A 27,736-nucleotide genomic window follows, 5' to 3' on the forward strand; every position below is an offset into this window, starting at 1 on the left:
TTTCTTAGAAGGAGAGTTTTTGTTAGCAGGAAACCATAACTGGACATTTTGAAGGGCCTTTGAGATTTCAGGTTGCTTGCGTCCAGGTTGCCTCAGAGAGGGATGACAGAAATCTTCAGTAAATTTTCCAGAAGGCAAACTTCTTCCTATTGTATGGTTTTGGAATACTGCTCCAGTGGGCCTTGTTTGGCGTGATCCTTCATTGTGACTTACTTCCTACCTAAGTTTGTTGAAAGTACAAGTTTTAAAGGTGTCTCTCTTGCTTTTTTACAGAAAATCAGCAAAAATGGGCAAAGGCGATCCTAAGAAGCCGAGAGGTAAAATGTCTTCATATGCCTTCTTTGTGCAAACCTGCCGGGAGGAGCACAAGAAGAAACATCCAGATGCTTCAGTGAACTTCTCAGAGTTCTCAAAAAAATGCTCAGAACGATGGAAGGTAGGAATAGCTTCTTAAAAAGAAGCCTTAAATGACTGCTTTGTGTGAAATACTATTTGAGGTTGTAAATGATTTATTTAGAAATTCGGGTTTTAGGTAAGTACGAAGTGCAGTTGAAGGATTAGTGGTAACTATCCATTGTCCTTGTCTTACCTTTAGCTCCCCCAGCTGAAATTTTGAAGTGGACTTCGATACATTTTTGAATCTTAAAATAGTGTTTTGACCCTTCTGTATCCCTTCTGAGATATTCTGTGATTCTAATTACCTTCCAGACTATGTCTTCTAAGGAGAAAGGGAAGTTTGAAGATATGGCAAAGGCTGACAAGCTTCGTTATGAAAAAGAAATGAAAAACTATGTACCACCTAAGGGGGAAACAAAAAAGAAGTTCAAGGACCCAAATGCACCGAAGAGGCCTCCGTAAGTAGATTTCTAGTTTTAGGTTGTCTTGTTCAGGATCATCACACTGGTGTGTACCTATAAAATGATAATTTTTTCCAGGTTTAGGAGCTTCAGAAATACCAGACTACACGTTTTTCCTGAATGGTGGCCTAAAGATAGGTTGAGATATTAGTTATGAATGTTAGGCTTTTATTTTCAGGCAGGCTGTCCCACTATCAAAGTTGGAGTAATGGCAGCCTTTAAAGGTAAATGCAAAAATTGAAGATGTGTGATGCTGACTGATTTTTCTGATTTCTAGTAAGAGAGTAATTCTAGTGTAATATAGCAGTAGAGTATTGTGGGCATCACCTCTTGGCTTGAGGAGAATTTTTGGTTGGCAGTCGGTTTAAAATTAGAGACTTTTACACTGAACAGGTTAGAGGGATGATCTTGCTCAAAACCAGCTTGGAGAGTTAAAACCTCAACCGCTACATAATGACAACTGGCTTCAGGTTTGTCTCCTACTACACACCAATGCTTTCTACAAATATATTTTTGTGTGTGTGTTTGAAATGGAGCTAATGCTGAAAGGAACAGGGAAATTCCTTTGCAAACTAACATTCTTATTTGGGCTGATGCTGTCATCAGGAAATCTTAACTTCCATAACACATATCGCAGCCCCTTGACCTTTAACAGTTCTGACATGACATTTGCTCCTTGGTATTATTCGCTCATTCCTTCTTTTTGAGATTTTCTTGTGTACGGTATATAAAATTTGCTTTTCAGGGGGTCCTGACAGAAACGGGAGTAGATGTGTGGCATTACTTAAGGGACAGCAGTGTGTATAAGTTCACAAAGTACGTCATTCAGTTGTAATACCTTCCATTGTAATTAACATTTGTCTCACTTTGGGTACTATTCCGAAATGCTCCTAAGGAACAGTAACAAAGATCACAAAAGTTGCTGTGATAGCGAAGTCTAAAATTAAAATAATCTTGTCATATTTTTCCTCTGTAGTTCGGCTTTTTTCTTGTTTTGCTCTGAGTTTCGTCCAAAAATCAAAGGAGAGCATCCTGGTCTGTCCATTGGAGATGTCGCAAAGAAACTGGGAGAGATGTGGAACAACACCGCTGCAGACGATAAACAGCCTTATGAAAAAAAGGCTGCTAAGCTGAAGGAGAAGTATGAAAAGGTAACATTGATATCTGTGGAGATAGTTGGGGGGGGTCAAGTCTCAGTTTAGACAGTTTTTTTCCTTCTCATGAACTCTTGATACCTGATGTTGCAAATTATAATATTATCCGTAATTACAGATTTCATTATATTTGTTGAAAAATACCACATAAGGGGGCATATGGTTTGTTGCTGTAACATCAAATTGCAGTCATTTGTCTTGAACTATTGGCATTCATCTGTAATTTTTGGCTGTCACCAATGGCTCAATAGACACCATGGTGTTTGTATTGTTATTAAATCCATAGGTCACAGTGGTATCCGAGTTAAGGGACTATTAAGTAACACTAGTGAAGAATGAATTGGTTCTCCCTAATTTTGGCCGTAGTGATGAGCATCCCTAAACATTAGGATAATTGATACGCATCGATGCGTTTTAAAATTTATTCTTGGGATAATGACAAAACACTAAGGAGATGCTAGTTTTAGACATGTGTTTTTCCTAGACCTACTTTGTGTCCATCTCTTCTAGTAATTATAACTTAGTTAATTATACATATAAAGCAGCTTGTCATACAGTTTTTTTAATTATTAAAGCTAAGTCACATTGTCGTAATTGGAGCTGTAGAATTCTGTTGTGCACACGGGGTTGTGCTGTTCATGGTTTTACTTCTAGAGGCAAATTCCCATCCCAAAGTATGCGGGAACCAAAGGAGGGGGGGTGTGCACATTAGCATCCCCTGATGATGCTTTACAATGGGTCAGTGACCACCTATAGCTAATGTATAGCACAGGCATCTGTTTGTGTGCCGTGACCTTCCTCTGGGTATTGCTTTTGCTGGCAAACAAATCCATTTTAAAATCTTAGCACTGTAGTGAGCAAGGTGGAACCTTTGAGCCTTAATTATGTACTGGCGAGGAGTTGCAGGTCTGGAAGCTTTCCCACGTGATGCTTCGTGTACAGTATCATGGTAATTGTTTGTACATACAGCCAAGGCAATTCATAAGACATTTTCTTTAAATGGTAGAATTATTAGTTTTTATGCAGAGATACTTTAGTTTTCACTAGTATTGTGTTTATTTCTTACACTTAGAAATGGGTTTTAAGGTGGAGTTATCTCGGTATTTCACTGCTTGGCCTTTGAGTTAGTGGCTATTGTATCTTCTCAAAATTTCATGCTGAGCTTCAAGGGAGTCCAGGGGACCTGTAAGATTAGTGATGTAGTGTTTATTAGATGGGAACTATTTAAAGATCTGCATAAACATGTTGATGTTGTTTTGTAGCTGGTGTGTTTAAGTCTTGTAGATCAATTCTCTTACCTAATTGTTCTTACTGTTTTGGCACAAAGTTGGGAGGTCTTAACTGCTTTTCTGATTTGGCCTTCCAGGTATGGTTCGGACTTCCCTGTAACAGGAACTGAGTTTTGTGCGTTATAAACTACTGGAATAAATTTACTGTGTGCAGAAGGTGGCACTGTCTACCCTTTAATCAAGTTCTTGTACCTTTTATTTTGTAAATTTCTGTTAGGCAGAATTCTGTGTAACTGCTCTTCGCTGAGGCATAACATTGCAACTGTTAGGCTGGGTCATTCCATGTGTTCTGGGTGGATAATTCCAGTTTTGTGCCTCAAACAAGGGTTTTCCTGTGCATTTCTTTAGGCATTGTAGAAGGTTGGGCTAGAAAGCGACCTTAAGAGGTCTCCTTACTTCGTTTCCTTATGGGATAGTGGACTCAGCTGTGCCTTTATCATAAGAGGCAGCAGCTTTTCCAGCCTGTTCACAGAAGCCTAACAGTGGAGATACCTTAGCAGTCATAAGCAGTGTGTTCTCTTGTGCCAGTATTTTTGTGTTAGAGGGTTCCCCTTTCTTTGGCATTGGGCCTCAGTTCACCTTGTAACTGAAGCTGCAGCTCCCAGTCCAACCCCAGTGGATGTGGAGAAAGGGCAGATACTTGGCTTGGTCTGGTTTCATAAGTACTGTTTAGAAGTGGCTCGGACCACTTGGCTGGTTAAATCTTTGAGATTCTTCCTGCTTTTTTTTCTCCAAGGATATTGCTGCATACCGGGCCAAAGGGAAGGTTGATGGAGGCAAAAAAGTAGTTGCCAAGGCTGAGAAGAGCAAGAAGAAGAAGGAGGAAGAGGAAGATGAGGATGAAGATGAAGAGGATGAAGATGATGAAGAGGAGGAAGAAGAGGAGGATGAAGATGATGATGATGATGAATAAGTCTCTTTTAGAGCAATTTCTTTCTTGTCTATAAAGCATTTAACCCCCCTGTACACAATTCACTCCTTTTAAAGAAAACAAAATTGAAATGTAAGGCTGTGTAAGATTTGTTTTTAAACTGTACAGTGTCTCTTTTTTTGTATAGTTAACACACTACCGAATGTGTCTTTAGATAGCCCTGTCCTTAGTGGTATTTCAATGGCCACTAACCTTGCCTGGTACAGTGTGGGGGTTGTAAATTGGCATGGGAGTTATAAAGCAGGTTCTTGTTGGTGCACAGCACAAATTAGTTATATTCGGGGATGTAGTTCATTTCTCATCTTCAGTTGTCTCTGATGCATCATAAAAATAATTGTTGTTCTGTTAACTGAATACCACTCTGTAATTGCAAAAAAAGAAGAAAAAAAGTTGCAGCTGTTTTGTTGACATTCTGAATGCTTCTAAGTAAATACAATTTTTTTTTATTAGTATTGTTGTCCTTTTAATAGGTGCCCTTGAGAATCACACTTTTTCTTTTCTCTCTCTCTTTTTTTTTTTTTTTTTTTTTTGAGGGGAACTCATCTTTTGCTTTATTGAATGCCCATATGGGATCACGGGAATATTACAGTTTTCATCTTTCATATAACCAGCTGATAAACAAAGCTTTGATCTGCATACCCTGCATTATCATGATAGGGTAAGAAAAGAAATATATAGGCATATGATGAAAGAATATACTTCCATAACTGGAAACAAAACAAAAAAATTCAATCTCAGCAAACTGATACTTGTTCTGATTTTTGTGAAATGTAATATTCTATCGAGTTGCATGAATTTACCAGTCTTGGAGAGTTGAGAAGTACAGAGTTCAATTTTACAGAAATTAAATACTTTGGGGGGTGGGGAGGGAGGGAATGTTAAATTTCGTCCTAGAAGGACCCATAGGAAGAGTGTATGTCCATCCGGTGTAGAGAAATTTACATGTGTGACTCTGTTACCATGTAATGGAAGTTATATTTGTAAATCTCTGAACACCTGAGAGCGATGAGCGTACCTAAAATGTGTAAAGTTAAAAGCATGAAATGACCATATTATTTTTTGGTGACAGGTCTGGTGATGGCCACGGGCTTTATACCATGAAACTCCTGGTAGCAAATGGCCCACAAGAAATGAATTTTCTTTCTAAGATTTCTATAAATGATACCATTATTATTTGTTAAATCTATGTAAATTCATATTTGTATTCTTGAAATTCTAGTTTTAGCCCTTTAAAAAAAGTTGTATATTGTCTCAAATTGAAAATGAGATAAGATGTATTTTTCCTGTTAGGTTTTATACCGCACTCTTGATGTTTGCCCATTTTTAAGTTAAATATAGTTGTATGGAAAAGTACATTTTATTAAATTTTGCATTAAAAAGTTAAATGTTTATGGTATACCAACAATGTCTAATTTGGTCAAATACAGTTCTCTTCCAAAACCAAAGCTAAGGGGTTTTTTGCATATTTAGTAAAACTTCAAGTGCTGGCAGCTGTAACTATTTTCACATATACCTGCTTACCAGTTTGGGGGACAATTTGGCAATTTTGTGGTTACAAAATTATGGTTCTCTTAAGTGCCAGTGTTTAAAAAAAAAAAAAAGCATTCTTGTAATTTTACACGCTTTTGTGATGGAGTATTGTTTTGTTATACAATTTTGACTTTCAGATTCTTATTTCAATTTGCATTTATGTATAACTTCAGGAGAAATATTGAACATCTGAAATCCTGGATGATACTAATAAACTAATAATTGCAGAGGTTTTAAATACTTAAGTTAAATGGCTCACTTAATATCCGAAGGATTTGGGGGTTTTTTGTGTGTTGGTGTTCTCAGATATGTACATTCCTGCTTTCTGTTTCAAGCAGAAGAATAATGCTGTTTGCAAGGTCTCTATAGAAAGCTTAGGACAGACAGACTTTTTTTCCTCCTTAAACTGGATATTACACATTCAAATGCTCGTAACTGATGATAAATAAATTTTCTGTGCTGAAGGGTTTTTTTGTTTCACCAGGTCATCAGAGGAAAGTAGACACATTTCTTGTTCTTGGAACAAACATACTAAAAGAGATCCCTATAATCTTGTGCCATTGTTCTCAGTGCTTGATGCTGACAAGAGGTAACCTAGAGGATTCGACTGAACTTAAAAAGTGTAGCGAGCGCTTATCTGGCAGCCAGGCGTGGCCTATGCCTTGTCTTTGGGGTTAGAACATTGATAAAGTGTGTCAAGGCTGAAGAGGGTAGGTAATACAATAACTATAAATGCTAGAACTGCCTGTTTTGTGCTGCAGAGGCTGATGTTGGGTGGGAGCAGCACCAGCACTTAAATAATCCTCTTGGTCAAAACTCTGATTCTTGACACAGATAGGTTAGACTTGACTGTTCTAAGATTCCTTGATCTTAGGTCAGTTACTACTGACATTTGAGCTTAAATATGCCTTCCCTTGATCTTTAAAAGTGACTGCTTTCTGGGGAATAATGAGCAGTGAAATTGCAATTGTTTAGGCAGTGGTTGCCTACAAGGGAATTAGACAGCACTGGCATCACTGTCAAAACAGTAAAAAAGCATTTCCTACACGTTTAACCTTCACATAAATGCTAAATGCCTGATATAGAGGAGAAAAAAGGCTTTTCCTGTTCTAAACAACAAAAATGTTTTGGTCTGGAGAGAACTTGAATGTTAATAAGTGGTAGTAATGATACCTTGAATGCCAAATGGAGCCAGAATGATTTTATGGCTTTTTATCTCGAGTTGGTCCTGAAAGGAGGTACAGCTGCAGCCACCTGCCATCTAGGTACACTCTGTAACTTTAAACTGGTTTAACTAAACAGAGGCAGTGTTCATCTCTTCTGCCGAGCTTTCAGCAATCACACCAGCCGTAGTAAAAAGTTGAGCTAATTTCACAAAAAGTTTCTGTCCACGCAGATGGGCCCCTGCAAAGCTAAACTAATGGGTATAAAGTGGCTGATTTCTGCAGCCTAATTAGGGTGCTGTTGGCACTGCCGACACTGAGTCTCTTCACAGCTGCTTTTATCAGTGTAACCAGCCCAACGTGAAGGATGAGAAGGACTGAGTAATAGCTGGGTTTAGGCTTGCTAGAAAGCGGCAAGATGGATTTCAGTGACTCCTCCAGAAGAGGAGCCAGGCAGACTGCAGCCACAGCATTAGGTTCTCTAGATGGGTGACAAGCTCAGCTTGGAAAAAAGCTCTCCTAATTCTTGCTAGCCTAAGGGTTAGACCTGTTAGAGTAAACATTCCCATTCTGCCTTCCCAGCTATGCCTGACAGGAGATTAAAGGAATAAAGACAATGTGCTCTGTTGGGTTATAATGTGTTATTCAATACAGTGTCTGTAACAGAGACATGGCAAAATACAAAGATAGTATTTAATACCAGAGACGATTAATTTTCACTGTTTCCATGCTGTACCATTAGCAACTGACTAGCTACAGGCTTTTAGGACTCAAATGTACCAGTTGTTTCATTAATAACAAAAATGCCAAATACTGTCAAACAACATTGCTTTATGATATTCTTTAGCTTACAGGTCTGCCCTTGACTACAGATCACATCTTTTTGGGGCTGCTTTAGAAGAAAATAACAGTGTGTGCCATTTTCCTTTGTCAGGCTGCAGTAGACATTATTTTAGCACCTGAAATACATTAAGGGACGTTTTACAAATGTGTTAGTCCAACATGGTACCTAAGTGTGGGTATGTGTTTTCCTCAGACTTTGCTACTGGATTGCACCCTACATCTGAAAACCACTTTTGAGATGGTATTAATTTAGTCTAGAATAGATTCACTTTAAATTAACACCAGCCTTTATTCCAAAATAATGTACTTGTAGACAAGCTGTCAGACTTTCTTCCGATACTGGAATAAGAAAAAACAGGAAAAGTAAATCTCTGAGAGTTTTTTATCATTTTGCTGAAGTTGTCTTGTACTTTTTATTTTGTATATGTCGTGCCCCGGCTTTTCTTTTGACAGTACTTCAAGCTGAAAAACAAAGATGGATTTTTTCCCCCAATGAATTTATTATGAAGAATGAAGGTCAGATTGCTCTTACGGCTGCTTTGTGCTGCTGAAAAATACAGTGTGGCTTCTGCTTCAAGAGCACCTAATTTTGAAATCCATCTTGCTGAAGCAATTGCTATTAGAGGTGACCCGCAAGAGAGAAGAGCCTTCCCTTTTCCCACTTTATGATGGAATAAAAGACTTAAGCGCTAAATTAGCTTAGTCTACCTGTTTGCCACATCAGAAGCTCAAGCCTTCCCTGCAGCAGGAGTGCTCAAGATCAAGCTAAGCGGAGAGATAGCACAGCAGCACAGAGCAAGGAGGACAAGCAAATGTGGGGGTTTTTAGCTACGCCCTTTTAAAATCTTGCTTCTGTTGTTAAAAAGTGTTTGACTTAAATGACAGTCATTTGGCACAAAGGAAGTTCATCTGCATGCTTCCAGCAGCCTTTCACCTGCTAAGGCAGCAAAACCTCAATTCCTATATTTCTGACCTCCCAAAAGTTCCCTGGTAAAAACAAGAAAGACCAAGCACTACAGCTTGAATGCCTGGAAAGGACCATCTCCCCACATATCTTACAGTAGCAAGAGGTCACCATTTAAATGCTTCTTGCAAGATGCCATTCAAAAAATTAGGCTTACGGAGGGGAAACTAAGGACATGTGCTGCCATGTTTGTCAAGTGCATTTGTTACCAAAAATTAAAAACCATCCCAGCCCAGGGGGAAAATGCCTATCCCTAAACACCAACCAGTGGCACTACAGATGATGAAGGCGTGCAGCAGTGCAGGGCCACTGATGGCAACTGGAGTGGGGGGTTTCCCTGGCAGCCCCTGCCTTGCTGCCTGTTCGCTCCTGGTGGTGGGGAGGCGTGAAAACTGCCAGGAGGAAGGACGATGTGGAACTCTTGCCCATGGCCACACCATGCCGAGCACAAGTCATGGGTCGTGCCAGGGCTTGGTGCCGCACACCTGGCTTGAAAATGTCAGATGCACAGGGAGCAGAGCACCGGGCTGCAAGCAGGGATAACAGGCACCAGCCCTCTGAAGACTCAGCTACGCAGTTAAAAGTAAAATCACAGTTCTCTTTAAAAAAAAAAACTCTCAAATTTGTGTGGTGGTGATCCTAGAGGAGAGAACTTTGTTGTAGAACGTGCGCTGGTAAATGATTGAATAACAGTGACTCATATTTTATTAGACTTGTCTGCAGCAGCGCTTACACTCGCTTCGGTTTTGTTGACACGCATTTCTACTGATGCCTGCCAATAAGGAAGGTGCTGTGAACTAGCACTGTAATGTAAAACTGGAACTGGGAAATGCAGGTGAGGACTGATCACAGCCTGAGCCCCTCAGCACAGGAGCAGCTTTAACAGCAGGTTTTTGGGACTGAAGGCTTTGGGTTTGCTTTGTCACCCACCAGTGGCAAAGTGCTAGTGGGTTCGTACTTTGAGGCAGGGGCTGAGAGTCACAGCACCTATGTGGGTGTCAGGGCATTTCACAGGACTAACCCCTTGGATCCTACCTGGGACTGATGGCTGGTCCAAGAGTCACTCGCCAGGAGGTGTAACAGTCTCCAAGTAGGAGGCTGCCAGTAAACCCACCTATGGCAGGGACCCTTCCTTGCACCAGCCCAGCTATGACTGAGACTCCTTCCAACACTGTTTCCTTTGAGGTGGAAGAAGGAAATTATCTATTTTTGGGGAGCATTTGCACCAGATGTTCAGTGGCAGCAATAACGTGTCTAGCACTTCATGCTCTGATTCCACTCAGGAGCACTGAGGTTCTGCCTCTGCTAGGGGTCACTCGGTGGTGACCGTATCCCCTTCCTCCTGCCCTGCCTGACATCCACTGCTGCCAGCCCTGCTCCAGGAGGAAGCAGTGAGTTCACCTCCCCCCCCAGCTGCTGGAGGCTGGATCTGCACTCCCCAGGTAGGACAGGAGTGTTGTCCTGCTGCCCCACCACCCTCAGGCAATCAGTGCCATTCCTGTGGTACCAGGGGTGCTCAGGGACACCCCTAATACCGGGAGCAGCACCTGCCTTCCACACACCCACAACAGAGAGGGGGAAACCATAATGTCAGTGCTGTCACAGGGTGCAGCATTGCCAGGATGTGCTACTGCCTGGGATTGATGCCTCTGCTCTGCTGGCCTCAACGCTCGTATTTGAGTCCCCTGTTCCTACTGACGTGGGCTTTTCTTTCCATCTGAATCATTCAATATGCCTTTGGAGCACAATGGAGCTGTGATTTTTTTCAAAGCCGCCAGCCTGCAGGAAACAAAAGGTCTCTGAATAAAAGGGAGGCTCTTGTTACAACTTCCCTCTTATTTACTGTTCCCAGTAGCAGAGAAGTAAAAAGACAATGAATGAAATGGAGGATTAATCATGCGTAGCACTGAAATATAAACAAGGAGACTACACATCCCAGAGCACTGCTCCAAGCCATGGCTCGTGCCTGCAGCGTGCAAAAATCTTGCAGCACCATGACCACCTGGACTTAATGAAAAAGGGTAAAAGGCAGAGGAGGCTCCGCAGGTGGTTTTTCAAAGGTAAACTTGCAAACTGGGAATTTTACATGGACTTTTCTCTGTTCAGTGCTCTCAAAAGTTGAATTCAAGTTGATATCCCCTGTGCTTAATCACTGGTCCATGACTTTTGCAGAGGAAACTCCCTATTTTCCCATTTTTTCACATTAATTTTAAAACAATAAAAGTTCAGGACAACTCCTTTGTCCCACAGAAGACTTTAAAAAATGCTTCAGAGAGAACCTACTGTGCTGCACGTTGTGTAGCTTTGCTCCTAAAAAGGGTTGTGGTCATTAGGCTTTCTCCCTTTTCCACTTGCTTTTGGGTCGGTATCCAAATACCAAAAGATTACTAATCATGTTCCTTATTTATTTTTTTAAATCAGACTATTGATTAATACAGTAAAACCTGTATTTGATTTTCAGCTGTAGAATTCGAGCATTCACCCCAGTCTTTGCAAAGGTGTTGAGCACCTCAAATTAATTGGTAATAAATTAACCTTGGAAAGTTGTTTGTGTGAGGCAGATTACATGCATACAGCTTTGTGAAGCACTTCAGTGAAGCAAAACACAGGAAAGAAATGTGGAAATGGGGATGTGTAACACAATTCAAATGACCTGAAATATATGTAATAAATAGTTGATTTGTGTATCCGAATATCTGCATCTGTCAGGTAAGTTGATTTTTCTGGCCTTGGAATGATGCATTTAATGTGAGGGTTGAAGTGAAGTGGAGACCATAATTGTACAACTGATAGGGAAGCTGCTCCTTATCCTTATTCAAAAACTCCAACAAAGCTCTAAACTGTTCTTTTTACTGTTCTCTTTAAAAAGTATACATGAACAAGTTAGTGAAAATTTATTTGAGCCACCTGTAATAATAAAATTGAAGTGACCAAAGTCTGAAAATACCACAATACGTCTCTAAGTGAATATAAAAAGCCAGAACATGTGATATAATTAAGCTAATAACCAAACCCAACCAATGTGTGTTAATACAAGACTTGGAGGATTATGTGAATACAAGTCTAGGAAACCAAAGCAGTGGTGCAGCTTAACTAATCTCTGCTAATAACTCCGCTACCCAGCCTTGGCGGCCCGGGGCAGGCAGCGGGCAGGGAGCAGGCAGCAGGCAGCAGGCAGGCAGGAGCACTGCCAAAGGCTCCTGGCCTTGCTGTCTCCCTGCTTGCCTGAAGGCTTTACAGCTTGCACTGAGGGATTTGTTTCACTTTCTCTTTCTGCTGTGCAGGGCTGCACTGGACGGGTTGCAACATCCTCCATCAATTACTTACCCTGTTTGCATGGAAATCAAAATATATATTCTTTTTAATAATAAAATTAAAATTTTTTAATACTACCTCTAAAACTACGCTGATGCTGCATTAAACTAGTCAGTGATACCCTTTTAAATGCCCTTTCTAAATACTTTCTAAGAGGGGAATTGCATTAACCTCTAAACTGCAACTCCCCTGTTTACGCACAGCAAAGGTGCTGCCAGCCTGAGCCTGCCAGGTCCATCCTGGCCAAGACAAGAAGGGTTACCCCTGCAGGTCCCACCAACCCAATCCCCTGGCACTTGCAGCCTCCAGGTGACTCATCTCCAGACGTCTGATTTGCCAGTGGTTCCATGGTGAGGAAGAGAAGGTGGGGAAGAACTGCCTGGAGTCTCTCATCATGGTATGAGTGCTTCCCAGACAGGTCCTTCATTGCTTGCCTTTGATTTTATTCATTTTAGGGTAATTAATAATAGAGAGCTCCTGAGCAAACCAAATTTGGACAGTCTTTGGAGATCCAGATAACAAATTCTGGGAAGAGTCTGTGTTTTTAATCCTTCTACCCACTACAGCAGATGTTGGAGGATCTCAAGTCAGGATGTGGGTTTGCCATGTGACCTGCTGAGTCCCCTGTGGTTGTGGCATCCCCTGAGCTGGAGAGACTGATTCTGTCCCAGCATTTTCCCATGAGGATGTGCACACTGACAGCCTTGGGAGATCATGGAATCTGTGTGGCACTGGCTGACTCAACCACACACTGCCAATGCAGCCAACAGCAAATGTGGTTAAAAGAATGATTTTCCAAAAAGCTGCAGTTCCTCAGGGCAGTGAAATACTGAGGTTGACTCAATAGTTCATCCCTATAAAAAAACCCTCCACTCCTTCAAGAAGACTTACATTCTACACAGATGATTTTCATCACGTGCCAGCGAGTTGCTGTGAGGGAGGGAGGAGCTGTGATGACGATGGAGCCGACTGCACTGGTGCGGCCTCACCTTGAATATTGTGTACAGTTTTGGGCACCACAATATAAGAAAGATATTGAGCTCATAGAGAGCATCCAAAAGAGGACAACAAAGATGGTGAACAGCTTTGAGGGGAAGCTGTGTGAGGATTGGCTGAGGTCACTTGGCCTGTTCAGCCTGGAGAAGAGGAGACTGAGGGGAGACCTCATCGCAGTCTACAACTTCCTCGTGAGGGAAAGAGGAGAGGGAGGCACTGATCTCTTCTCTGTGGTGACCAGTGACAGAACCCATGGGAATGGCCTGAAGTTGTGTCAGGGGAGGTTTAGGTTGTATACTAGAAAAAGGTTCTTCACCCAGAGGGTGGTTGAGCACTGGAACAGGCTCCCCATGGAAGTGGTCACAGCACCAAGCCTGACAGAGTTCAAGAAGTGTTTGGACAATACTCTCAGGCACATGGTGTGACTCTTGGGGATTGTCCTGTGCAGGGCCAGGAGTTGGACTCAATGTTCCTGGTAGGTCCCTTCCAGCTGAACATGTTCTGTGATTCTGTGACTTGAAGCAGGTACCCTGAGACCAGGAACTGCAAAATGTTACCTATACCAGCGACGCTGCTGGGGGCAGTGGTCAGAGTGGGGCGTAAGTAAGACTGTGCTTTCATATTTTGTTGTTGTAACTGAGCTGCCAGATTTAATGTATTCCATTTCCAGGGGTTGATGGAAAATGCAGGGATGCTTGTGGTGCTGGATAGTCAGAGAATTGCAAAGAGATAACGGTACAAGATGACCTGGCTCCTGGACTTTCCCCCACTGCATCCCTGCCAGCCCAATGGGTCCATCACCCACATGGCCCCATTGTCCCCCCATCCCCATGAGTGGCAGGTGTTGAGTGGGGCTCTCGGGGCTCCTTTTGGAAACCCAGGATGCACCACCTACCTGCCCACTGTTCATCCTGGTATTGAGACTCCATGGCAGTCTTGTCACATTCCACAGCTAGGAAATGCTGCTCCGACCCACGGTTTTGAACCTCCTGGACAGACATCCCATTGCTCTTATAGGCATTTTCCCTGAGACCTCGAATTCAGGAGAATAAGAAGATGTTAAATGAGCTCTGAATATGAACTGAAATACTTCCATAAAATCAAAGGATCATAGAATCACTTAGGTTGGAAAGGACCTTTAAGACCATTGAGTCCAACTGTTAACCCAGAACTGCCAAATCTAGGATTAAAGTGCCACAACACACATCTTTAAATACCTCCAGGGTTGGCAACTCCACCACTTCCCTGGGAAGCCTGTTCCAATGCTTGACAAAATGCTAATAAGGTGTGCTGGATTTTTTTTTTCCCTTTCCCCCCTAACTTTCTAGTTTCAGCTTCTGCTAGCAGAACCTTGATGAATCTTCATGATGAGAAGATTCCCAAAATTTATAGAGCTTTGCTTGCTTTTGGACTTGGTCATGACTACTCCAGCAAGTCACCTGGAATTTTGTATAATTGCCATTATACAATAGATTGAAAAACATAGATTATATATTGTTATAAAGTTTGAGGGTCTGTCCTTGCCAGGGTCCTCACAGGCTTTAGTCTCCTTGCCAAGGCTTCTGGGTGCAGGACCTCTGGCAGAGAGCCTTAAACCTCAACCCTCAAAATTAAGGGGAATTTCTAAAAAGGAAGGTGTGTGCTCAGTGCATCACCCAGCCAGGGCAAGGAGGAGCACAGGCAGAGGGGTGCAGGATGCTGCCTGCTGTCCCAGACCCCTGCGCCTCTCTCCTCCTGTGTCCCACGGGATGCCGCGGGTAATAGGAGCTGCACGAGGTGGTGACAAGCTGCCGGTGTTCCGGGTGTTTGATCCGAGGAACTCACCAGTGAGACAGGAAATGTCAAGATTACATCATATGAATAATTTTTTTAAAGCCCTGAAAAAGACCTTGTTAAAGCCTCTGCAGTGTGATCCCAGCTCCTTTTGGTTTTGCTTTGCATTTCCACTTCATGGGAATAGGCAGGCATATCCTCCCCCCAGATATCGCTTTACTTTTCCTTTCCTTTGATTTTACAGTGCTTTTGTTCACCATGGCCTTGGCACTCACTGGGGCTGGTGGAGCAAATGCCCACTTTGCGGGGCCTCCCAAAGGAAAGATGTGTGGGATGCCCACTGGGCCGTGTGGAGCAGGCCATCACTCCAGCATCTGAAGCCAAGGACAGGCCTTGGGCCTTTGGTGATGCTGGCTGCAGCCCACCTTATCTGCACTGGGAAAGGATGAAGAAGATGTGGGAGTGGAGCTGCCAGCTCCTCCCCCATGTGTTTGCTTATGTTCTGGGTGGGCACCCTGGGCAGCCCAACTGTGCTGCAGGGAGATACCATAACTTCATAGAGCAAAACTGCACCTCGTTATTCCACTGATTTTGCAAAACTATTAAGGAGCATCCAACAGAGTATGTGACCCACACATGTTTAATTTCTTTTATGGTTTCTGTTATGATATATGCTGGATGTGTTTATATAAAATGAAGATTTATTGGAACCTGGAATTTTATGGCTTTAAGGTTCAATTGAGTCCAGATTGTGAGTTTCTCCTTTTGGAAGAGGAGAAGAAGGTTTAAAAGAGCCCATCTGCCTGTGGCACTTATGAAACTCTAGGCCAAGGATGACACCTTTTCCCTTAACTTCTACTATAACGTCAAAGCAAAAATTTACCATCAAATGTTATGTCTTCCATGTGTGATGCTGTAGATATAGATCGTGGAAATTCTGTTGGGTTTCTTTCTTTTAAGTTATTATCTGTGCCATAAGAAAGTCAGGACTCAGTGTAGGATCCAAGGATGAGTGGCAAGACAGCACAAACCCAAACCGTGCATAATTATTGACAATGTGCCTTCACTTCAAAATGTGCTCTTGCGCTCTTGATTTTTCTTGTAAAAGCACAGCAATGCCTTTGCTGCCTGCAATGCTGAGGAAAGCAGAATGTTTTTAAAACACTGTAAGAGTGTAAGAGTAACTAATAAACACATTCCATGTATTCATGTAAAATTAAGCACAAACCAAAGCATTTTCTTGGATGGTAAACATAGCTTAGTAAAGAATAACATCAGTTCAGAAGAACACTCAGATGTTTGCTCTGGGATCTGCCCAGGGAGGTGGTAGATTCCCCATCCCTGGAGACATTCAAGGCCCCTGCTCATTGCTGGGGGTTTGGACTAGATGGCCTTTAGAGGTCCTTTCCAACCCAAACCATTCTGTGATTCTAGGAAGTAGCTCTGTTGACTTCTGTAAAGGTATTTTGCCTTTGTGCCTGCCAGGCATGAGCAGGGCTGGGGGTCCTTGTGCTGTGGGGTTTCAGTAAGAGAAGGTCTTATGGCTGCCTGCTCAGGAGCCTGGGGGAGCCAAAGTGTTCATCATCCACAAGCAACACGGCAAGAAAATAAGGAAATGGTGTATTTCTGCTTTGCTGCCAGTGTCAAACAACCCCAAATGCTCTGGTAGGAAGCGAACAGCATCCAAGGAAGCAGAGCCTAAGTCCAGCTCTCCGGTTACCACGACATAAGTAAACAAACAAGTTTATCACAAGTAATGAGGGCATTGTGCCAGCTTCAGTTAAAATAATGAAAAGAAAAAAAAAATCAAACCCAAACCAACAAATCATTACAGCATGAGGAAAGTCCTGAATGAAATTGATTGTTCATGCCAACTCCAGAAATATATCTTGTCGTAAACTAGGGCCTCCACATCTGCTTCAGCACCAGCAGATTCTTTATAAACAGCCTCTTTAATTTTATCTAACAGCCTGTTCGCAGACATGCAGTCCAAAAATACATCTCCTTTTCCTCCTCACACTATCCTGAGCTTGGCAGGGCACCAAACATGAGGTTCAGCTCCTAGTTCAAAAAAGCCCTTCTTTAAGCATCGACTGAACTTGATTTAATAAAAACTGTGTCCAGCTTCCTCCAGGCAGCCCTAATGGGATGCAGAGCTCTGCACCTCTCAGGGGCTGTTCCAAACCTGCTTCGTGTTGGGCAGTAAGATTTTTTTTTATGGTGAAACAAAATTACTTTGCACTGGAGTTGGGGAACAGGCTAGTGTTCTCCAGAGTGTCTCCTCCGAGGAGTACAGAGCTTTGCTTTCAGATATGCCACCCTCTGAAAATGAGAGTGAGCAGGCAGCACAAGCCAAGCAGAAGCCACACAATGGGATGTCCTGGTGCCACGGATACTCCAAGGGATGCTCCAGTGCCTCTGGTATCCAGCCCCTTCCTCCTGCTGGCCCTGCCTTCCCTAGAGGAAGGAGCGAAAATCATCAAAGCCCCTAATCTGGCTTCCAATCCCCAAATTCCCCTGAGGGGGGAGATGAATCCATCATGCCCCCAGTGTGGCACCACACTGCCAAGTGCTTATAGGTGCTTCTGAAGGAAAGACTGGGTATTCACTGACAGAGAGGGGGTGTTATACTGGGGCTTGTTCCCAGAGGTTAGCCTCGACACCTGTAGCAGGACAACCACCTTTGCACCTCCTGATGCTGATGTTCCCAAGCACAGCACTGATTTTCTGTCTGCTGATTGCCTGGGAAAACTGGAAGGGGCATTGGCTGCCTTTTAATATCAGGACAAGAGTGGCTGATGTCACCTTAGAAGATGTAATACCTCCCTGCTTAATTGCAGGCCCAAATTTCTCGAGGAAACTCGCACAACATCACATTCACCACAATGCAGGATTTAGTGCTCATTAGCTCAGTAGTTGAAAATGTTTCATAATTATCCTGTTCAACAATCCAAGGCATGGATTTTGAGCCTCAAAGTTTGCAGTGATAAAGAAATATTAATGGCCTGGCACATCATGATGTTCAGGGGAAAAGGATGTTTAATAGTTTCTCCTTATGGTTCAGTTGTTTATTTAAATTACTTGGAAACTAAACCAGCAGCAAACATAACCTCTGCTGTCGGGTGGCACAGTTAACAGTAAGTCGAATTTATCTAGCAAAAGATTAAATGGAGTAAAATAAAGGAGGGAGTAATTTCTTGAGTGTTCAGTGAGGCAGATCCCATTGCCAAGACATGGAGGAGGATCAACAGAAATCCCCCAGAGCCCATCCAGTCACTTGGTCATTCTGACAGAGGCAAATGAGCAGCACAGATGTCAATGAAAGGAAACTACTGCTTTTGGCAAAGGATGCTGCAGGTCTGCAGTGATAGAGGGACTGTCAGTTGGTCTGGGGGATGCTGGTGGCACCCTGGTGTTTTTTATCACCTCCTGGAGGGATTTTCTGAATGATCCTTGTGGTTGTGCCAGGGAGGCTTGAGGGCCTTGTGCTGCTTGGCTGTTAGTTCCCAGCAGCGCTTGTCCTCTGCAATAGGAGGAAAAAGTGGGGTTTGCTGTGGGGGCCTGTAATCCCTCCAGTCAGGTACCAAATTGTACTTAACAAAGAGCACTGCATTTGTCCTATGATACCTTACTGATCTGAACATGGCCGATGCCAGCCAGCTGAATTTCAGCTGAATATTTAGGAGAAACAAATCAAAGACAGTTAAATGAATGGGAGAAGTGGGTTTAGCTGCCCAGCTGTGAGCTGCAGTACGCTGATCCTTCCTCTAACATACTACACCAGGAATGTAATTCAGTTCCAAATTATTAAAAATCTCTGCATTTTGTAAATCACATTTCAGAAGGTATTTTAGTTGTACAAGCATCCACTTGTTAGCAGTATCAAAGTGCTAGGGATACCTGTGCACGCTCTGCAGGATTTCCTTTCATAACTACATTTCACATCTCCCTAGCACAGGTTCAGATAACCTCAGCTGAGACGTACATGTAGATGTCCCTAGCATTTCTTTTTTTGGCCTGTCTCATGACTGGTGGGGTCAAATGGAAAAGCCACTTCTGAGTTAAGAGGCCCAGAGGGATATGGTGGGCAGGGGAGCAGGATGTAGGCATGCACAGGCACATCTACTCAGGTGGTGGCTCTACCATCTTTGGAGAGGGATGGGGTTTTCCAGAGCCTCATCCAACCAACGTTGGGAACTCTCCAAAGTCCTTTCAGCCTTGCTTACTCCCACTGGAGCTTGCAGGCAGTGATACTCTGGCTCTGTGCATTCTGTACAGAGTGCCTCTTGAAATCCTCTCAGGCAGAGATGCTAAAAGCCTTCTCCCAGTGAAGGCTGGAGGATCCAGCTCCCTCGGGCTTAGCTGATACTGCACTAGGAAGAAGGATAAGAAGGAGGCTTGAAAAGGTCACACTGAGGCTGCAATTTCCAAACCAGTGTGAAGGAACTGGACACCTTAACACTCTCCAGATTAAACACTTGTTCTTGCCTGTTAATGGAATGTGCTGTAAAACAGCATTTTCTTTACCTATTCATGGACAATTAGAGGGAGGGACCTGCTAATACTCAGGAAAAAACTCTTTGTCTGCAGACGCTGTTTTTCCCCACAGGTTGTTGGCAGAAAATAGTGGCTTGTGAACAACCTGAGTCAATGTGGTTGCAACAACAGCAAAAGTGGAGGAAAGAAAACACAACCTTACAGGAAACTTAGACAGTAAACAGAGAAATAACAGGTCTGAGGCACCCATAGGTTTCCTGGATTCATTTCCCTCCTTTTCCAGCATTTTGCTGAGCACTATAGCACTATTCAAGCCATTATTACATTAAGAAGTCTTTTGGCTTTTCTGTCTCCAAAAATACTCATTACTTTCAAATTGAAGGCATCACTGTCTTATCTGGTCTGCAGCCAGAGGGACTGGAAGCAATAGAAGTGTGAACTTTCTCCTTCATCTCAGAGAACATTGACTTCAAAGCCCAGTCATAAACTTTCAGATGTAATGACTATTTGTCCAAAAGAGAAACACATCAGCTTGATCAATGACTGAAAGGTATAAAACACAGAGGTTACATTTGCTAAACACTTGGGAAAAATACGTGGTTGTAGTGGGGTGCGTGGAGGTGGAGAGTTACTACTGAATTATTTGGGCAGGCGGGACCAAGGGGCAGCGTCAAGGTTGTCATGGGTGGTTGTAGGTTCAGTACTGAGTGGTTTCTGTCCCAGAGGAGGATGGGTTGCCATGTCAGAGTGTGCTCCAGTGTCCCCTTGGATGCAAACCTTCATCGTCAAGTGGGGATCTTGTGGCTGTGCTGGCAGCCACACTACTGTGATGCTATTCCAAAAAACTGTGGGAGAAACCATTTCTGCTTGCAGCTGCTCAGAAAAGCATTCAGGACCACCAGCACTTTCTCTTGTGTCTTTGCTTCAGCTGTGTGAACACTGCCTAGAGAAAAACCTGCTCTGGGTGCAGCTGCCTTTTCCCTTGAGCTCCAGGGCACAGGGTCCAGGCAGTCAGTGGGCTAACAGAGCTGGTAAGGCATGCTAAGAGATTTAAGGCATCTTTGGTAAGATTCCCAACATCCTTCCTATTTTTTTTTAACATGCTTTCCATTTTTCTGATGAAAATTCCATATAAAAAGAGCGTAAGGATGTCTTTTTGTTTCCATGTCTTGCGTATGAGGAATCTAGATGGATGAGAATTATATCATGTGACTTTTTTCCCCAGTATAAGCATTGCCTTTCCTGATAACATCCCTTTTCCCCTCAGCCATTAAGGCTTGTGGGAGGAGCTCAGACCTCATCCTCTCCCTAGGTGGTGGGCGCACGATCCTTGTACGTGGCACACAGTGCTTGGGGTGAGCACTTTGTAGGATTAATCAACTATTTGGTGAAAGTGTTTTCAAAAGAAGTAATTGGGACGACTTGCTGCTAGGCACCAGCTTCTGCTTGCTGAGGCTCCAGGGCTGGGGAACGTGGTCCAGACCTGTGTGATTCCTGCCTGAGGATGGAGAGGAGGAAGTGCCACAGTATGAACAGAGATTTTGAAAGGTTCGTAACATCTTCTGCCAACATGTTTTTTGAATCAGCCTTGCGTGAACAAGTGAGAGCCCGGAAGAGCCGTGTCATCCTTGAAGGACAGCTGGCTTGCTGGGGGGCTGCTCCATTTGGGATAGGAGACAAATGGTTGCTGCCACTGCACGGGGAAAAGAGATGTTGTGGCATTGCTGGCTGCTCCGCAGGCTTTGTTAGCACCTTGCTTTCCACCCATGCTGTGCTTGCCTGTCCCCTAATCCCTCTGCAAGGTGTTAAAATGCCTCTATAGGGAACCAAAGAGCAAACATGAGCCCTTCTTGCTCACCATATATGCTTATGTCCCCAAATCCCTGTTGGAGTGAATGGAGCTGATGGGGTGCACCCAGGTTCCTTGCAACACAGGTTGGGTATTGAGATAGTGGCTCAGCTGTTGAAGTCTCTACCTGCCCCTAGATGTTCTCTGGCCTCTAGGAGGTCTCAGTGGCCTTCTCCATGCTGTCCTCTCTCCCTTACTGCATTCCAAACTGAGCTCCTCCCAGCATCCTGGGGAACAAGCTGCGGGGGTGGCCATGAAGTGCTGGACCTGAGGATAGCAATGGGGGCTGAGATGACATTCTGGAAATGTAAAGAACAACTTTGTGCTGAATCCATCTTGTCACCCTCCTCCTCATGGCACATCACCTTCTGCCCTGCCTTGGTCTCAATGGAGACTCCAGGGACAAGGACAGATAATAGTGGGTAGAGGTGGGGCAAGAGGAGCAATAGGGGGGCAGGTAAGTAATTTATTTTAAGGGGCAGATGGCTTTACTCAGGCAAAACCAGTGCAATACCAGCAGGTCCCCCAGTCAGTTGATCCCCATGGGTGTTGGTGGAGCAGTGCTCAGCTTCCCCATAACACCACTGTTGGAGGGAGGCAGTTGGACTCCTTTTCCCCTGTAAAGTCATACCTGTGCTTTGTAGGCATGTTTCAGTGCATTTCAGTCTGGTCTTTGCAAAGGGATCCACTATAGCAATCCCTTTTCAGTGCCTGGAGTCCTATTTTTTACCTCCACTGGATCATGTCCTGGGCTTCAAAGCCTACAGGGAGCAGTGACCCATTTTATTACACTGTCGTAAAGCAATGGCCTTTCTCTGTTCCTGTATAAATAATAAATAGTAATTATATTTGTACATGGAGGCCTGCCAGAGGCCGTGAGTATGAGACTTGAGATTTACTTTGAAAAAAAGAAGAAAACAAGAATCCTGACAGCTTTTTACCTGGCTGCACAGCTGTGCTGAAAGATGTGCCCTGCGGATCAAAGGGAACCCGCTCCTGTTCTCCCCAGGTGCTGCAGTGCTTCACCTATTAGATCAGATATTAGTTATCAGGCAGCAGTGCTATGAACAGCACAAATGTGCACTTTGCTCTTCAGAGGCTAGGAAAGCCAGAAGGATGCCAGATTAGATTTAGGAAAGCACATATGGATGTATTGCCTTCTTCAGCCTTCCTCCGTTGCTCTGGAGGAAGACAGAAAGCACGGCTGTGGACAATCACAGCTGTAGAAGCATAATTGCAATTGCTGTCTGAGAGCTGCTTATTGCTTCTGATAATCCTTGAGATCTGCAGTGAGTGCCTACAGTATGAAGGGAGAGTATTTGAAGGGAGAGTATTGGGGGCAGGGATAAGAGCACAGGAACAACTCTGCAGAAGGATTGAAAAAAACCACCTATAACCTTTCAGTGTTTACATTTCACTGAGGGAAAAGATTGTCTGAGGCAAAAGCACAAGTTCAGAATGAAGCTCGGATTTCCTGATCTGGGATTTCAGGTGTTTGGAAAGTGTCTCTGATGCAAAGTCCTATAGTGTGGCTTTCTCTAAAGGCTGAGCTCAGCTCTCAACCTCTTCACTGGCCAGAATTACAGAACCAGTCCACTGACAGCAAATTCCACCAGTTCTTTTCATACATTCAAAGGGATACTTAGCTTCTGGGGACATAATGGGAAGATGACAGCAGTGAAGTCTCATTTCAGTGTCATGATCAACTACGTTTCAGAAAAACCTCCCTCTAAACCCCATACACTGCGTAACAGATGGCACATCTGTTTCTGTTTCCAGTATGATATCACTAATCACTTTTTAAGAATCTAGCATCCAGGGTTAATCAACATGAACTGAATTACAGTAAAGGTTCCTACAGCAACAGAAAAATCCTATGCAACTCCCTTTCCTCAAGTTACCCTCTTGGATAGTGAGGTTCATCCTCTGAATTCTGTGCAAAGCCTCATGATCCCTGAAAAGCCAGGGCCTCTCTCCAAAGACCTTCTGCCTCTCTAGGCCTTTGTCTATTTGACAAGGCAGATCTGCCAATAATTGATTTTCTGTTTGGTGGTCAAACTAAAAGCTAAAAATGCATGGTACAGGTCAACGCCAAACCCCTCACAGAAATGGAAGGACAGATTCCCAAGGAGACTTTGTCCTCAGCCCCAAGGCCTATGAAGAGAAGCTATCACCCACTATAACCCACTGCCTACAACATAGGCTCAGAGCACACAGGATGAAAATTCAACCCCCTTCTGTTTCTCATATAGAAAAGTATTTTAAAAAAAGTTTCCTAGAAGCAGTATCACACCCAGTGTGCCAGGCAGCACCTGAGGCATGTTGAGAGAGAGGAGAGCAAGGCAGGAGACTGGCTTAGCCTGGCCGCGCCTATGCTGCTCAATACAAGCAGGCCAGGGCAGAATGGCACTGCTGAGCTCACAGGCACCATGCCTAGAGCTTGCTTCCGGAGGATAGAATTTGTCTTGGAAACAGCTATTTGTAGGGATCCAAACCAGATCTTAGAGTCAGCAGAGAGCCCAGCAGAGAATAAGCATAAGTTGAGGGCTGGAGTCCATCTCTTTGTTGCTGGTGATGTAGATATGCCTGTCAGATGCACCTACAATGTCAGAAACAACTCCCCATCTGACTTGTGGGCCCTCATCCTTGACTGTTCCCATCATGTTGGTTAGCACATACCTATGTTGTCCTCTGGACCTGGACAAGCAGCTCCTTCCATCCGCCAAGCAGCGCTGCTCTGGGCATAGCTACTCCAGGGACAACTTTCAAGAGTGACATGGACAAGCTTTGTCTCCCTTCCCTCATGATACTCCTCCAGCATGGTCCCTTCAGCCTTTCTATCCTCCAGCTCTCCTGAATGCTCTCATTTCTCAGTTCAGGGCATGCAACACACCCTATGGAATCCCAACACTTGTGAGCTATAGCATTGTCTTCTTTATCCTGGGCATATTATGCTGAGACAAGAAAACACCAAACCTAAAAAAATATTAGTTTTCTCTTAGGTCCATAGGCACAACACACAGGGCCAAGTTAAGCTGGAGTTAAGTGCCATGTCATGCAGTCAGAGCCAACCTACCTCATGTTGGCTGGCCCTGAGCAGCCAACTCTTCTACTCTGACACAACTACTCTCATCCACTACCTCCCAGATCCCAGGGCAGCTCTCTGGGTCAGGCAGTTTAGCCCCACAGATATTTCTGCTCTACCTGGTCCAATAAACAGTGTAAGTAATTTAGACAACATTATACTCCAAGTAAGAGGATTAGAAGAGCCCTGTTGCAGGCTGTCCCACAGCCTGAAGATGTAGCACATCAGGTAAATCCTCACTCCAGCTGAGGCTTCCTTGTGAGATCAGCTTCAAAAAAGGTTTTTTTAAAAAAAAGCAAGTAATTTTGATGTTTTTAATTTTCTGGGCTAATTCTGATAAATGGATTGCGCACCAATTGTCAGATAGCTTTGCTCAAACAGAAATTGTATTTTTCAATGAATAAACTGTTCTTCAGAAATCATTTGATCTACTTGTATTCCCTTCCCACTGAATAACCTTCCCACAATGAATAACCAGGGCCATTGTGGTGATGGCATGGCCCCGGCCTGGCCCGGAACTCGGGCGCATGGCGTGGCCCCGGCCCTGGGCGCTTGGGCCTGGCCCCAGGTGCGGAAAGGAGAGAGAGAGGGGGAGGTTCACCGGCGCGGACTGCGCCCTCATGGGAGATGAGAGGGAGAGCCTCGGAGCACACAGAAGAGAAGGACAACTCTAAACCTGGGCAGATGGAGCTTAATTAGCCCTGTAAGGCCATCCATCTAAGAGAAGGTCACTCTAATCAAACCGACGTCCTGAGGACCTCACTGCCACCGTCCAAACTTGCTCGGCCCTGGAAGATGAACCTTAGGATTAAAGGGTGGGTTCAGTTCCACACATACTGCGTCTCACCTAAAAAATCCATTGCGCAGGCTCGAAGGCCTTACCCACATTTGCATACCACCTAAGGAGTCTTTCTGCTGTGCCTTTTGCAACCAGACGTACCTGTCTTGTATTGGCCTTTTTAGCCACCAGCGCGCTTGTGACAAACGTGGGTAGAGCCCTTCCCAAATCTTCGTTCACGAAGCCCAGTCATGATTCCCTTCCCACTGCAACAGGAGTGGGAAGGGAAGCTGTAGGTAGTGCTTCATATATGATCATCTCTGCTCTGGCTCTAATGTAGCCACCAGCTGGTCTTACTATCTGCCTGCTCTTCTGCTTGGAGACACCAAGGATCATCAGTAGACTTCATCTCTCACTGTGGGCAGGTTCTTCCTCAGCCACACCTCTCCCACTGCCCTCAGCATGGCCAAGTCAAGATTTGGTTACTTAATTTCCATATCAAGGATTTTTAACTACTATCATTGGTGTTTCTATATCCTTGCTTTCAGGACACAAATCTTTATGACCCCATCAGGTTATGCCATCTGTGGTCTTTTATATTTTAAACACCTTCCTAGGGACAAATATAAACACAGTAACGCTAATGTTTGTTACCAGGACATGGCAGTGGGACTTCACAGGTGGCTTAGCTGAGAATGGCCACAAAGCACAGAATCATAGAATGGCTTGAGTTGGAAGGGACCTTAAAGATCATCTAGCTCCAAATCCCCATCATGGGCATAGATGCCACCCACTAGACCTGGGATATCCTCTGAGGACAAACTGATTTTTTCCCCCCTCCATCACCATAGGCACCAGCATCAGTCACCAGGGTCCCCCAAAGCCCACTGGAGCCACAACAGGCTGCTAAAATGGGAGCCTTGGCACTTGTAGGTCGAGCACAGCCAGTGGGGGTGAAAGCCAGGTGTTTGTAGGTGTGCTTCTTTTAAAGCTGATTTATTTTAGCAGGACTTTTACAGTGTGCAGCTGGCTGTGGTGGCCAGCAGACATGGCACTGTCCAGGCCAAGAAGACATTGGGGCTGGTGAGGGACTCCTGGAACCCTTTGGGGACCACCTGGTTTAGCCTGCTTTGGCTGACCATGTTTGAGCAGAGGAGATCTTGGCCTAGACAATCCCCAGAGGTGCTTTCCAACCTCAACCATTGAGTGAGATTTATTTAAACCTCTGGCATAAAGCACAGTTATTTTCAAGTATTCCATCAATTCTCAACTCAATACAGGAAATATGGCTTTCAAGGCCAACAGCACATTGAACCTTTACCAGACTGTGAGGCCAGAGATTCAGAGGGGCTTTAACAACTTAACAAACCAGGGAACTACAAAACATGCCATACGAGTCAGACGTTTCTATGCAACAACCATATGATCGAAAGTTTCTCACACAAAACCATTTGCTGTCAGGACAGAGTGGAGCCAAGTCAGTGTGATTCAAGTTTTTAGAGTCAATTTTGTAAAACTTCAGAAGGAGTTACTTAGTGCCACCCAGTGTTGGCAGAAAGAAAAAGGAAGGTTAAATATGGTTACAACTGGGTGTAGCCCATTGAAACAGGAAAAAAATCCCAGCTCTTGCTTTCTGTATCAGGGGTGAGCAATCCCACAGAAACTGTGTAGCACTGACGTCCAAGAGATATGTGTCCCAGAGCTGAAATGGCTTAGCCACCTTGTTAAAAAAACCTACCACTTTGTATATTCACTTTTCAAAGCAGATAATTAGTTTGAGATGCAGATGGTCCCTTTTGCCACAAGACTCACTCCCCTACTGACATCAGTGTAAGTGAGAAAGTTGTGCTGACTTTTCTGGTTAGGTGCTCAGGAGTTTAGATGAGAAACAACTGTGTAAGAGGTATCTCTTTCCTAGAATAAATAAATACAGTTAGGTATTACCTTTTCCCCACTTTGTCTCAGATGTTGCACATGACCTGACTTTTCCTTGAATCCTTTAAAATGATACAGGATCTTATGTATATCAGACATGAAAATACTCTCCCAGTTAGGATCTTTGGATGGCTGAATATCTGCACTCATGCTTTTGTTCTTCAAAGGACTATATAGAATCACAGAATGGTTTGGGTTGGAAGAGACCTTAAAGATCATGTAGTTCCAATCTCCTTGCCATGGGCAGGGACACCTTCCACCAGACCAGGTTGCTCAGAGCCCCATCCAACCTGGCCCTGAGCACTTGAACACATCATGGTCCCATTTAACAGCCATGGACAGTGAGATTCTGAGCAGGCACTGTACTCCCCAGACAGGAGAGCTGGGGCATGGCCAAGGGGGGATGGAGGAGATCTGGAGCCAAGAACCCAAGCGGGAAAGCTGGGAAGGGGAAAGCAAGGCCCTGAGATACCTCAAACACACCAGATATTGGTGGATCAGGGCCTCCCAAGGTTGTGGCTTCACCTGTTGTGGCCATGGCAGAGAAATCCTCCTTCTACCATTTTGGGCTCCTTCACTCTGCTCTGAAGTATTCTCATTGCCCAGAGGGAAAAAAAAGACAACAGTGGTTTGAGTGATTCTCTGCTCGTTCTTTATTTCACCCCCTAGAAGAAAAAGGCCAAGGAGAGACTGACACAGGAGTTTATCTCAGATTGATACAACAAAAACCCATCAGCAAACTGCAGAGTTAGCTGTCCTCTGAAGTGACATCACCTC

The 27,736-nt window shown here is 44.0% G+C and overlaps 1 protein-coding gene and 1 long non-coding RNA gene across 7 annotated transcripts in view; one reads left to right on the plus strand and one right to left on the minus strand.

Moving 5' to 3' along the window:
* Positions 1-236: 236 nt before the first annotated feature.
* HMGB1 (high mobility group box 1) lies at positions 237-6,006 on the plus strand. Its single transcript, XM_027651495.1, has 4 exons — positions 237-436; positions 709-854; positions 1,834-2,008; positions 4,037-6,006. Exons 1-4 carry the CDS (start codon positions 287-289, stop codon positions 4,211-4,213), a joined length of 648 nt encoding a protein of 215 aa, XP_027507296.1. The 5' UTR covers positions 237-286; the 3' UTR covers positions 4,214-6,006.
* A 1,986-nt stretch (positions 6,007-7,992) lies between these two features.
* Positions 7,993-27,736, minus strand: part of LOC113951031 — a 75,904-nt gene continuing 56,160 nt past the window's right edge. For 2 of the 6 annotated variants that reach the window (XR_003528999.1, XR_003528997.1), the window contains 3 exons: positions 27,485-27,624; positions 26,763-26,938; positions 15,438-15,951 (listed from right to left, as the gene is read on the minus strand). This is a non-coding gene — a long non-coding RNA (uncharacterized LOC113951031). Of the gene's footprint in view, positions 10,511-15,437; positions 15,952-26,762; positions 26,939-27,484; positions 27,625-27,736 lie in introns of those variants that run through there. The other 4 variants (XR_003529002.1, XR_003529001.1, XR_003528998.1 and 1 more) reach the window with 4 other exon arrangements.

Source organism: Corapipo altera, unplaced genomic scaffold, assembly GCF_003945725.1.
Source record: "Corapipo altera isolate COAL_440 unplaced genomic scaffold, ASM394572v1 0, whole genome shotgun sequence".
Taxonomy (NCBI): domain Eukaryota; kingdom Metazoa; phylum Chordata; class Aves; order Passeriformes; family Pipridae; genus Corapipo; species Corapipo altera.

Coding starts and splice junctions, on each gene's coding strand:
- HMGB1 (XM_027651495.1), top strand. CDS start 287: ATGGGCAAAGGCGATCCTAAGAAGCCGAGAGGTAAAATGTCTTCATAT. Junction 437..708: donor AATGCTCAGAACGATGGAAG/GTAGGAATAGCT, acceptor ATTACCTTCCAG/ACTATGTCTTCTAAGGAGAA. Junction 855..1,833: donor AATGCACCGAAGAGGCCTCC/GTAAGTAGATTT, acceptor TTTCCTCTGTAG/TTCGGCTTTTTTCTTGTTTT.